This window comes from Ylistrum balloti, unplaced genomic scaffold (genome assembly GCF_031769215.1).
Source record: "Ylistrum balloti isolate Yb309-2 unplaced genomic scaffold, AGI_CSIRO_Ybal_v1 Utg370518, whole genome shotgun sequence".
Taxonomy (NCBI): Eukaryota; Metazoa; Mollusca; class Bivalvia; order Pectinida; family Pectinidae; genus Ylistrum; species Ylistrum balloti.
Genome location: NW_026782332.1, coordinates 444,122 through 457,227, shown reverse-complemented (window position 1 = coordinate 457,227; position 13,106 = coordinate 444,122). Strand labels below are relative to the sequence as shown.

At 37.1% G+C, this 13,106-nt stretch overlaps 2 protein-coding genes across 2 annotated transcripts; both read left to right on the top strand.

Moving 5' to 3' along the window:
- Positions 1-1,811: 1,811 nt before the first annotated feature.
- Positions 1,812-11,341, top strand: LOC132555822 (solute carrier family 22 member 16-like). The gene is made up of 11 exons (XM_060220182.1): positions 1,812-1,941; positions 2,407-2,627; positions 3,437-3,540; positions 3,751-3,877; positions 4,295-4,497; positions 4,968-5,471; positions 7,870-8,004; positions 9,235-9,320; positions 9,747-9,867; positions 10,637-10,709; positions 11,117-11,341. The coding sequence occupies exons 1-11, from the start codon at positions 1,812-1,814 to the stop codon at positions 11,339-11,341; spliced, it is 1,929 nt and encodes a 642-aa protein (XP_060076165.1).
- A 913-nt stretch (positions 11,342-12,254) lies between these two features.
- On the top strand, positions 12,255-13,098 carry LOC132555810 (BPTI/Kunitz domain-containing protein 4-like). The gene is made up of 3 exons (XM_060220173.1): positions 12,255-12,306; positions 12,610-12,708; positions 12,983-13,098. The coding sequence occupies exons 1-3, from the start codon at positions 12,255-12,257 to the stop codon at positions 13,096-13,098; spliced, it is 267 nt and encodes an 88-aa protein (XP_060076156.1).
- The last annotated feature ends 8 nt before the right edge of the window (positions 13,099-13,106 follow it).

Below are 13,106 nucleotides of genomic sequence, written 5' to 3'. Positions count from 1 at the left end.
GTACCCTGTAGATCGGGCCACACCCCTTGTATTGTACCCTGTAGATCGGGCCAAACACCTTGTATTGTACCCTGTAGATCGGGCCACACACCTTGTAATGTACCCTGTAGATCGAGCCACACACCTTGTATTGTACCCTGTAGATCGGGCCACACACCTTGTATTGTACCCTGTAGATCGGGCCACACACCTTGTATTGTACCCTGTAGATCAGGCCACACACCTTGTATTGTACCCTGTAGATCAGGCCACACACCTTGTATTGTACCCTGTAGATCGGGCCACACACCTTGTAATGTACCCTGTAGATCGAGCCACACACCTTTTATTGTACCCTGTAGATCGGGCCACACACCTTGTAATGTACCCTGTAGATCGGGCCACACACCTTTTATTGTACCCTGTAGATCGGGCCACACACCTTGTAATGTACCCTGTAGATCGAGCCACACACCTTGTAATGTACCCTGTAGATCGGGCCACACACCTTTTATTGTACCCTGTATCGTAGACTAAGCTTTGGCCGCAGATATCGAGATATCGGAGTTATATCTATTACAACGTCAGCTTTGTGGCTGTATTATATCATTATTGATCCGATTTATTACTTTAAATGCAAATTTATTTTGACTTTTAAAGTAAATTTAGTAGAAACAAGGTATAATGACTTTATCACTCAGACTGGCTTCGATTTAAGCTCTCGTTGGATTAATCTGTTGGCAGGAACCAGAGTACTTGGGGAAAACCCACATGATCAGGCAGGTGGCCTTGACCTTTTCACATCCGGTCAGGGAATCGAACCACGGTCGCTTACTTAAAATGCAAACACCTGACCTATTGACCACGCCATTCGGAAGTACTCTGGCTGGTACAATGGAAAAATGAGGCAAAAGAAAATATAATACGATTTTAGAATTTACTACATAATGTCCTTTCCACATTGGATTCGATTCTTCAATAAATCATTTTTTGTCTGGATTTTGCGACATATTTTTTGTATATGCTCGGAGGTCATCGTCAATGATTGTGCTAGAAATAGGTCAATTTTATTATTTATCTAGGTCAGACATCCAGGGACAAATCTTTCAGTATATATTCTCAAGCACAAATGTAAGTAGGAGGGTATGTGAGTTTGAATTCGTTATCGAAATAAAATGTGTATAACCATATATATCTACATGAATAAATTCCAAGTCTGTACGTTTTCTATGCGGGTTGTGTAATGGTGATTTATGTGTTAAAACCCGTGGTACGTTGAAGTGTAAAAGAACGAAGGAAGGGTTGTTAACTAGACACAACGAAGTGGAAGTTGAGTGGACGTCTAAAGTGAACTGGTCTTTGACGACCAGTTAATCCGTGAGGACAGCTTTGATTCAGCGATATATTTTGGAGAAAAGAGAACAAGTTATTGGCATATGAACGCAGTTTGGATAAATTGTCCATAGAAATTTGGGAGGAAAAATCAAAATCTAACAATCATATTGGAAGTGATAAAGAATGAGGACGACCAGACAAATAGATAGACAAATACTGCAAAATTCATAGACTACAAACCAGATACGGAATATTTTAACAGATACTTGAAAATGGCTATCTGTATGAAAAGTCGGACGTACGGACGAATTTGATTTTTTCTCAATGAACGGACAAGGGGACAAAGAATTGAAAATAGCTGCTGCCACAGTTATTACTGGACTAAAAAAATACACTGATTTTTCGTTTTTGAGAACGAAAGGGCAGAACTACGCGCAATACGATTAAATTATTATATAGCGAAGCGTTTCAAAGTTGTGTTGGACGAACGGACAACGATGTACGTCGACGTGGATGATATACAACGAGAACTGAAACCTTGGGGAAGGTACCAAGTGTTACAACTTCTTTATCTTTTCGTCTCCTATCTCCCGGTGGCCATTCCCTTATTCATCGTTATATTTATCGGTAAGTCCTCGTTAGGCCAATTTTTCCCGTGATGCATTGCTGTACAGTACTTTTGTACATCACCGCATTGCATTCTGGGAGACAAAAACATTCTTCATTCTTATTATCTACTGATACATTCCCAAATATTTTGCGTTAGAATTCAATACTCGTCATATTAGATATAAACTTGTATCAATTACGTCACTTCCGCCCAGATCATTTTCATGTGGATGATGTCAGGTCAACTCGGAGCATGCGCATTCTGTACCTTCCTTTCAGAACATCTCTGCTTTAAATAAGCTTTGATTTAATAACGACCACGTAACCACGAGATTTAATTATAAACCAAAAGATTAAGATTGGCAAATAACATATTTTTCTTTCTAACAATCATTATTATTTTGATTGTTGTAATTTTCTTTATTATCTGTGATCTCTCTGATTTCTGGTGAGTGCGGTGATCGTCAGTTTTTTTTTTCTTAGGATACACTCCCCCTCACAAATGTGCCGAGCTGTCTAAGCCTCTGCAGGAATATAGACTCGGAATTCCGGGGGGAAATGACTCGGATTACGTCATCAATTACGGTCAGTGTGAGCTGACCATCAGCAGTAACCAGAGCAACAGTAGTTGGACACCGGTTACTACTTCCTGTTTACAAGGCTATAGTTACGAGACAACAAAGGAATATTCTTTTGTCAGCGAAGTAAGTGACCTTTAATAGAGTAATACCCCCGCTACTCTCATTTGACAGCTGTTTACGGCGTTTGCCGGAAAAGCTCGAAGATGTCCGAATATTATTAACTAATGGCGTTTATACTGGGCGGGTTCGATCAAGGAATATTTCTCTTTCTAGAGTATCTGCGCATGCGTTGTCGTTTGAAGCATGGCAGTGATTGGTTGGTACGATTTAGGATAATAGATCACACTCGAAATTACATTGCAACCTGGTAACCAACAACATACGTTGCAAGGGGTATAACTCCGATGCTTGATAAAGGCAGCATGTCGGTGATGAAAGGTTTCTCTGTCACGTTATTCCTTGAAACGTAACAAAATTAAGAAAAATACCAACATGTCAACATAATCCGCATCCAAACTCAAAATTAATAAAACTATGGCAAAATATGAACAAAAAATATTTACACGGAGACTCCTGAAAACGTACCAGGAGAATAAATCCAGGTGTTCCAGAAGAGAAAGAAGAGAAAGCGCCTTCTGCTTCTTCGACGACACCCTCCATGTAAACTTTCATGTTCTCAAATGAGAACAAGGTATACAGGAAGAAATCCAATCGATAACGAGCATCAAACACGCCCAACTTCGTACAAAGAAACGGAAATACTTCTCAAGTAGATCACTTTGTCTATAACAGTCTGTAATTGTTAAACCATTGTTAGACCCCGTCTTTTCCATTGCCATCTCCTATCACCAATGCTGTTCAATACTAGATTTTTTAAAAATAAATCGAAAACAAAAAAAAACTGATATCACTGAACCGTCTAAATCACACAGTGGGATCTCGTCTGTGACAAACAGGGACTTGGGGGCCTCACCACGACACTGATCATGGTCGGTCAGGCGCTTGGAGCAACAATTTTTACCACGCTTTCCGACCGGTAAGTTGTTATAAACCAATTATGTTGATATATCTAATAACTTCTTCATGAATAGTCAGATATCATTGTTTTACAAGCCTCGTTCAGCTTTCAAATGACCTATCCCGAAAAAATTCATCCTAATATCGTGTTATCTCATCAGCGAATTGCGAAGAGCTCATCAACATTAGAATACCTCGAAAATTGATCTAACCACAATATGTTTTATAGATATGGAAGGAAGACAGTTTTTCTGGTCACTTTCATTCCCTTAACTGCTGTTCTGACGGGGACCGCCTTCTCGCCAAACCTTCTTGTATTCAACATCTTAAGGATTATCACGGGTTTCATACAGCAGGTAAAATTGAAAACGTTTATTACGAACTTTGAAATTTCAAATATCTGTATTTCTCGAAATTAAGTTTATGAATAATGTAAAAATATGTCAAACCACTCAGCAATATATACTTAACTCAAACCTCTCTCTCTCTCTCTCTCTCTCTCTCTCTCTCTCTCTCTCTCTCTCTCTCTCTCTCTCTCTCTCTCTCTCTCTCTCTCTCTCTCTCTCTCTCTCTCTCTCTCTCTCTCTCTCTCTCTCTCTCTCTCTCTCTCTCTCTCTCTCTCTCTCTCTCTCTCTCTCTCTCTCTCTCTCTCTCTCTCTCTCTCTCTCTCTCTCTCTCTCTTATGAAATTCTGTGTATGTTTTTGGTACAGGGATGTTCCCATAGGAACGCAAAGACACCATTATAATAGGCAATGATCTTCTTTTATTTCAGGGTCTTGGTTTATCTATGTATGCATTGTGTATCGAGATGTTCCCCTTAGAGAATCGTGGCGCCATTGCCGCCGTTGCTGGTTTATATTGGGCGATCGCAGCACTTTTCTTTGCCGGATATGCTTTTGTCCTTCGGAACTTCTCGTGGCGGATCTTGCAACTAGCTTGTGCAGCCCTCGCATTTCACTGTGTATTCGCCCATTGGTAAAGACTTCTCGAACAAGTTTACTCTCACACCACCTGTTCAGTTCGATTTTAGGCAATCATCACCTGGTGAAATTAAACGTCATTAACAAAAAACAAAAAAAAAAAAACAAGAAAAAATGGAAACAACGATTTCGAAACGAGTGACTAATTTTGCTGAGAAACTTTTCCGTGTTATAGTTTCATTCATTCTTTAACAAATCGATTTCAAAAGTGCATTGATTTGAAATGAAATTGAGTTGTGAAATAAAACGAAAATCTAATTTATCGTCCATATAAGATGAATATTTTTCATTCCTGCTTTGGTTTTACGTGTGTGGCAAGTTTGATAGATTTTAATGGGATTTCGCTCTGATTTTGTGATTTTCGTGATTTTACGTAAATCTATATTGTAACTTTCCTTTTCATTTTTATTCATTTTTTTCCTATTTATCTATTTATTTTTAATCATTATCGTTATTTTTAATCAGGATTGCCGACGAATCACTGAGATGGTTGATAGCGAATAATAAACGACGACAAGCAATGAAGATGATTAAGAATATCGCCAAGAGGAACAAACTAGATCCCTATAAAGCACTCTGTATGTTAGATGGGGGCGGAGACCTCAAAACACTGTCCGTCACGGACCCAGGGGAGACATCTTTACTTCAAAATGAAACGGAAGTAGGACACGACGAGCGAAATGAATTTCATGACGGAAGTAAAAAGGAGCGGTCATTGTTTCAACTTGAAGCGGAAGTTAGAATTGGAAATAAGCAATCGGAACATGGAAAAAATTCTGAGTTTGGTAATGGGGAAGCACCACTGATATATCAAAAGGAACCGGAAACTACTAATGGTCATGCGCACAACGTCTTAGATCGAAGCAATGATGAAGTGTCGAATGAAAAAAGAGCAGAAAAATACACCATCCTGGATATCTTTAAACATAAACTGCTTCTCAGGAACTCACTGATCACGTGGTATACTTGGTAAGTTTTAATCACGTGTTATACTTTGGGTATATTTTGATCACGTGGTATACTTGGTAAGTTCTGAAACTTGTTTCTCAAGGACACCAAGTCTAATTGAACAATCCCGTTTGATAAGACAGTATGTCGATAATATCTGATTTTAAAAAAAAATGAAGAAAATATTTAACGTAAAATCATAAAAAAAATGACGACGTGGATCTCTTTCACATATTTTATTTATTCATTTTCATTTCATCACATTTAATCTTCTCTCTTTCACCATTCATTCAGTCATTCAATGATCACATACATAAACTAGGTGTGAGTAAACACATGGCTACAAATGTTATTATTTCAAACTTAGAAGGAAAACATGTGTATTTACATGAGTGTAAAAATTATCGATAAAACACAATCTAGTCCATGTTCACTGAGAAATACTGTAATTTTAATGGACGTTATAGGAATCAACACCAACCGAAATAGCTGTCAAAAGTTGGAAAACGCTTACTATGGCCCCTTCTGTGGCAGTAATCACTTTGTCTGTGCGTCCTTCCGTCAGTCCGTCCGTCCCTCCGTCCGTGATAAACTTGTGTAAAGTTATTTCATAAACACTAGAATAAATTTAGTTCTAATTCACACGATAGCATCAACCGACCAAGGTCTAATAAATCTTATTATACTTTGGTGGTCATTGGTCAAGGTTAAAGGTTAAAGGTAACCCTAAGCCACTTTTGAAATAAACAGTTTGTAAAATATCACGTGAAATCTTTAATCCATTAAGCCCTTAATTGATTTCGAACAGACGATAATTATGAGGGGGTGGATGTCTATCTTTAGTTTAGTTTAAACATATTTATTGCCAAAATAACATAGACAAGAGGATCGGGCACAAGTTATTACAACATTATTTAAGCCCTCTCCGCAAATATGTACAAAGAATACAAATATGGCTTAACTGGATAACAAAATTAGTATAATAAATAATAACTTATTTTAACAAGAGAGAGAGAGAGAGAGAGAGAGAGAGAGAGAGAGAGAGAGAGAGAGAAATTAATGAAATATTCTCTTTCATATAAATCTATTGAAATCTATTGCTGGTTTTTATAAATTTGTGTACCCGTCTGAAAATATCAATGTTATTTTGCAATGGTAAATCAGGATTACCCGACAATAATAAGTCTACATCGACTTCAATATCTAGGTTCAAACCCTGAAACATAACAAGTCTCTGGTGTCTATAGGGCGGACATTCCAAGAAGAAGTGATAGGCATTTTCACAAGGAAACCCACATGAACAGAAAGGACTATCAACAATATTTACCCTAAATAGATCGTAATTGAGTGGGCTGCAATTATACCTTAATTTAGTGTGAATTATATTAATTTTACGATCGCCAAATCCAAAGTAGCTAGGAGCAGAAGTAACTTTACGTGATGTAGCTTTTTTAAAATGTGCAAAAGATTCTAAGGACCTAGTGGCTAACTCGAGGTTGTTCCAGGAACGACGCGTAGATGGAAGAAAGGATGAAATGGTAGACGATTGTCTGAAATTAGGTATGATGAAATCATTGTTATTTCTTAATTGGTATCTAACAGATTCATGAATAACATTAGGAAGAATTATGTTTAGAAAATCAGGAGTAATGCCATTTTTCATTTTGTATAATAACTGAAGTTTTCTTCTATTTCTCCTCTCTGAAAGTAGCTCTAATCCTGTTTCATAATACAGAGAATGGTTGGTAGCATAGGATGGGAGACCAGTGATAATACGGGCTGCTACACGCTGACACTTTTCTAACATCTCACATTCTTGAATAGTACACCCGTCCCAGAACTCACAACAGTAATCAAAGATAGGCAAGATAAACGAATAGTACATTTTTAACAAAGTTTCCCTATTCAACAAATTTTTTTAGTGTTCTAAGTATATTTATTTTCTTCGTGACAGATTTGTGTATAGACATTATGTGATCCCCCCAGTTACCTTTCGCATTTAACACTACTCCCAGGTGACGATGACATTCGCTAAAATTCAGTAACTCTTCGCCAAAATAAAGATCAAAATTTCCATCTAGGTCAAGGGCGTTAGATATAAACAGAACACTAGTTTTTTTAGCATTAAAATCTACTAACCAAGTTTTTGCCCATTTACTTAGTGACTCAAGATCTCGATTTAAAGCAATTTCTAATTGACGACAAGAAGAAGATGTATGTAGAAGGGAAGTGTCATCGGCAAAAAGCCTAGAGGTAGAAATCAGTAAATCGGAAATATCATTAATGTACACTAGAAATAAAAAAGACCCAAGATAGAACCCTGCGGGATGTATATCTATCTACAATGCTTACTTATATCGGCCAATAGAAATGTTTCTTACATTTATGTCGACTAATAGAAATGCTTTGATGTCGGCAGGTTTATCAACAGTCTGACATATTATGGTCTGTATCTCTCGTCCGTAACTTTATCAACAGACCGGTATATCAACTTCCTCATCAACGCAGCCTTGGAGATACCAGCAGGGGTGGTGGTCTGGCTACTCATTAACAGGTAAGCTAATTAGCCATCTAAGATTATCATTTCATTTACTTTTATACACTTTATCGTTTCAGATAATTTTTTTATCTATTTATTTATTGATATCTACTTATTTATTGATTTATGTATCAACTACCCAGGTTTTTGTTTTTCCTTGTTTGTTAGTAAGGTCTAAAAAATATGTCGAGAGGAGGTTTGTTTTCTGTTATTTATTTACATGTCATGGACCTTTCTTGTTTTGGTAGTTTTAGAAATATATTTTCAATGAAAAAATCATTTCCTGTTACGACGGAGAAAAGCAAGTTATAATAAAAGACAAAGAAGGTTACTTAATCATCATGATCCCAATCGGATTTTTGTTTTTGTTTTTGTTCTTTTTTATTTCTACTCAAAAAAGAACAAAGATGTGTCGATTTGTCCGTATGCCCGATGGTTTACTTGTTATCATCACTCTTTATGAGTACATGATATTTCTAAGATTTGTGTAGATTTCCATGGCAGGGGTTGATGATGAAGCATGTGACGTAAAACACTTCCGGAACACATCTGCTTTTATTGTTCTTTTGATGTTAAAGAATCACTTTCGTAACACATTTGCTCCCATTCTCCTTTTGATAATAAAGAATCTCCGTCTACATTTGGCAATCTTTTTCGTAGCCTAACATCTTCTGATATCAAATCGCCACGTGTCCATGACATGTCGTCCGTCGTCCGTTCGTGAATCCTTTGACAATTCTTGTCACCGCTGTTTCTGGGGAAGCACTACATGGATATTTTTTTTTCAAATTTTATATGTTGATTCCCTTTGGTCCCTAGTTGTGTTTTGTCCTACTTTCGGACTGACACGAATAACAACATGGCCGACACTGAAATTACTCATCCAATTTTCTTTCCATTCGGAGAAACACTATAGCCGGCCATTTTGGATTCTGACATTGAAAGTTTACTTTCGCTATTTCTTGAGAAGTAGTATATGATTTTTTTCTCAAATATTTTTTCTATGTTTTCATTTGTCCCTTGTTGTCACCTTTTGATTTAGAGACTGTTATGTAAACAAAATACTGACAGACGAGGATTATAAAACCTAATTATTGCAAGGAATTCTCAAATTTGTATGATTAAATCAAATGAGAGGAAGAGGAAAATAGAAGATAAAAAAAATCAACTTTTCAAGAAGAAATGAAGATCAAACAATGGTGGCCATCAAGTTCTCCCTGTGATTTTTTAACAATATTTTTGTAGGATTGGGAGAAAGAAGACGTCCATCATCTTCCACTCTTTCGCCGGAGTCGCTCTTATTCTTTCTGTTGTCATGAAGCTCCCAAAAGGTTTGTCTCTAACACCGGAAGTGACGTAAACATTTACGGAATTTACGAAAAAGTGGCGCTTTCATTTTTGCTTTATGATTTCAAGGTATGAAATGCTAATTGTTATCATGATATGACTTTTTCGAAACCAGATTGTATAACACTGTTTGTCTTTGGATCCATTTACCTGTTATAAGGTTTAACAATTGTCTGAAGGACGGAATCATTTCACATTTGAAAGGGGAAACAACTTGGGAACGATTCTATGATTATAAAACTTTAATCAAAGTTATTCGAAACAACCGCCCTGTTTATAAAGATGAATATGTATTCCTTGTTTTGATATTTTTGTATACGCAATGTAAGCAATATTTACGTACACAGATTTTATTGGTCATTCAACATATTCTGACATATTGTATAAATAACATGTAACTTTGTGTTCAGATGACACAGGAGTCGCCAATATCTGTTCTATTACGTTTAATTTCCTGGGAAAGTTTGCCATCACTGCGTCCTGGACAACAATGGGCCTCTACACTCCAGAGATATATCCCACAAATCTCAGGTAAATTTACCCAACAAACCTCAGGTAAATTTACCCAACAAATCTCAGGTAAATTTATCCACAAATTTCAGGTAAATTTACCCAACAAACCTCAGGTAAATTTACCCAACAAATCTCAGGTAAATTTACCCAACAAATCTCAGGTAAATTTGCCCAACCAATCTGAGGTAAATTTACCCAACAAATCTCAGGTAAATTTACCCAACAAATCTCAGGTAAATTTATCCACAAATCTCAGGTAAATTTACCCAACAAATCTCTGGTAAATTTATCCCACAAATCTCAGGTAAATTTACCCAACCAATCTCAGGTAAATTTACCCAACCAATCTCAGGTAAATTTATCCCACAAATCTCAGGTAAATCTATCTACAAATCTCAGGTAAATTTTCCCAACAAATCTCAGATAAATTTACCCAACCAATCTTAGGTAAATTTATCCCACAAATCTCTGGTAAATCTATCCACAAATCTCTGGTAAATTTACCCAACCAATCTCAGGTATATTTACCCCACAAATCTCAGGTAAATCTCGTATGCCTTTGTTTTCCAATTCAGCATAACTGGAATTATTTAATTAATCATACAGTGTCCGAGCGTACATTTTTTTGCGGATTCTGAATTTCACCTTAGCACAGTTAATCGTTATTTTGATGCTATCTGTACAGCAATATTACCAATACCACAGGTGTCTTACTTCATTCCGACAGGGATAATCGGGCACATAGGAATATGTTTAAATCTTGTTAGATACAGTATTTTATTTTCAGGAACGCTGGACTAGGCGCCGCGTCTGCTGCAGCTCGGTTCGGAGGGATGTTATCACCATATGCGGATTTACTGGTGTGTTGTTGTACTGTCATCCATGTCCGTCCGTCTTTTCGTCGTTCCTTCCGTCTGTCCGTCCCATTCCATCCGTCCCGTTTCGAGTTAATGTTCTGCATATTTACTCACGGAGTGTCATAACATCAAACAAGTTGGCATCAGGTTAAAGGTTGAAAGGTCACAGGTCACATAGTAGCAGGGACAGACATTTTCTACTTAACTTAGAACTGATCTGATTGGTTCTCCTTTTGACCCTGATTAAGTAATTTTAAAAGTGTGAGGATTAAAAAAAATAAGGACAAAATCCCGATGATTTTAACCTTCTTTTAAATTGCTTCAAAAATTTGAAAGTGAGATGTTGGACAAAATTCCTTACATTAATCTTTCAGCTATTGAATATCAGGTTTTGTTTTCCCACCACACAGGCTCGGCAAGTGTTCTGGGGGCCGGGGGTGATATTCGGTGTGGGTTCCCTTCTTGTTACTGTAGGAATGCTGATGCTACCGGAAACCAATGGAAGGGAGTTACCACAGACACTCGAGGAACTCCTCAGCTGGTACAAGGGGGACCGGAACCGGAAACTCGCGCCAAATGATACAGAGACTGACACCGTTATCAAAGAAAATGGAGAGACTATTATATCTACGTAAATGTGTTCTCGATGAAATATTTTTTATTTTCAAAGTTAGGAGTTAAATATAAACATGATTTTACATCTGTGTATCGGAACAAATAAAGGTATTGTTGACAGATATAAAGTTCAGGAGTTGGCGTTAGGAGAATTTTATGTTATTAGATGGCATTGCCTTTGCTTACTAAAGGACTATAATCAACTATGCGAAGATACGAAAAGTGAGACGTCAATGAAAAAAAAAATCATTTTTTAAACAGAAAACTTCAAAAGATCACTGAAGTTAATTCAAAGAAATCACAGGATTGTCGTGAAAATAAAGCCTGGGCGACACCACCCTAAATAAATTTATTTATATTGGTATTTGTTTGTATTTTATCAGTGTTGCAATCAGGATAAAACTTTACTCTGGTGTTTCATCATCAAAAAATATTTAAAGATTTTGCAGAAATCTGTATCACGTTTTCCTTTCTATGTCCCAGTGTTTTTAAAAGTTTCTCAGGAAAATGAGAAACGTACCGATATGTGCTGTATTGTTTCTTCCTTGAGCAGGACACTCTATCCCAGCTGCTGTGTATGGCATGGGACGGGCCTCCCGTATGTTGTTCAGCGAGATCGCCGGCTACTACAATGGAACACTGCCCACAGTACCTTTACTGTGAACGTATAGCATAGAATTACGACGTGGTGGGCCCGAAAAGTTTTTGAAAAGGGCTCTGTGTTTAATCTGCTGCAGCTGCCGTCGTCATATACCTGTACAGTAGGATATAGTTATGTGACATACGGGCTTCCGTAGTTTTTAATTTTGACGTGACCTTAACATTATCAGGTTGTGAGTTATCATAAGCGTGACGTCACAACAACCGATAACATCCGTGATAAGTTATAGTTGTTATACACAGAGAAATTCAGTTTACCTTGATACAACCGATATGAATTCCGTCCTCGTTGTTTTCCTCTTTGTCAGCCTTTCATTGGTATACGGTAAGTATCATTCTTCAGAACTAGAAACTGAAAACTACCGAGAGTTATCGGAAACTACCGTAAACTGCAAAATTTTGGTTTGGAAATCTGTTGTTATAACTAAAGAGTATCATGATAGATGTTCAGATGATATTTATAAAAAAAATAAAACTAGATATTTATTCTATTTCAATCTTTTATGGATTCTATGTTTTATTTCGTTAACATGTCAAGACTTTGCCGTTTATTTTTTCTCTTGATATTGTATGTCTCACTGAATCACGTGCTATTGTTCTGTTGCTCACGTCACTTTCTTTTTGAAAGATAACAATGTTGACGCCGCAGATTGCGGTCCTGTTTGTATGATGTACTGTCGCTATGGTAACGTGATGGACGAAAGAGGGTGTCCCTTGTGTAAATGCAGTAAGTATATTTATCGACAAGAACGGATTTATAACCGTAATTTACATCTTAAATCGTATTGTATAAAGTTCTACCACAATACTTTGGTGTTACACCAATGTCAGTTGTGAATTATTAGTTCTTGAACTGCCAATATCCTAGAAATATTTCAATTTATGTAAACTAATTCATGTGGCTTTCCCTTATCGAAAGAACAAGTTTACCTTGTTGGCTTTTTGTACTGATATGACTCCTAGGCCAAATAAAACATTTCAGTATGTTGTCATTTGTTCAGACCCTGGCCCGCATACAGACCAGTGTGAAAAGTCAGTCTGTGACAAGGTATGTTCCCATGGTTACGTCGATGGCGTAGAGGGTTGTCCGACATGTGAATGTATCATTCCGCAGTAACAAAATAG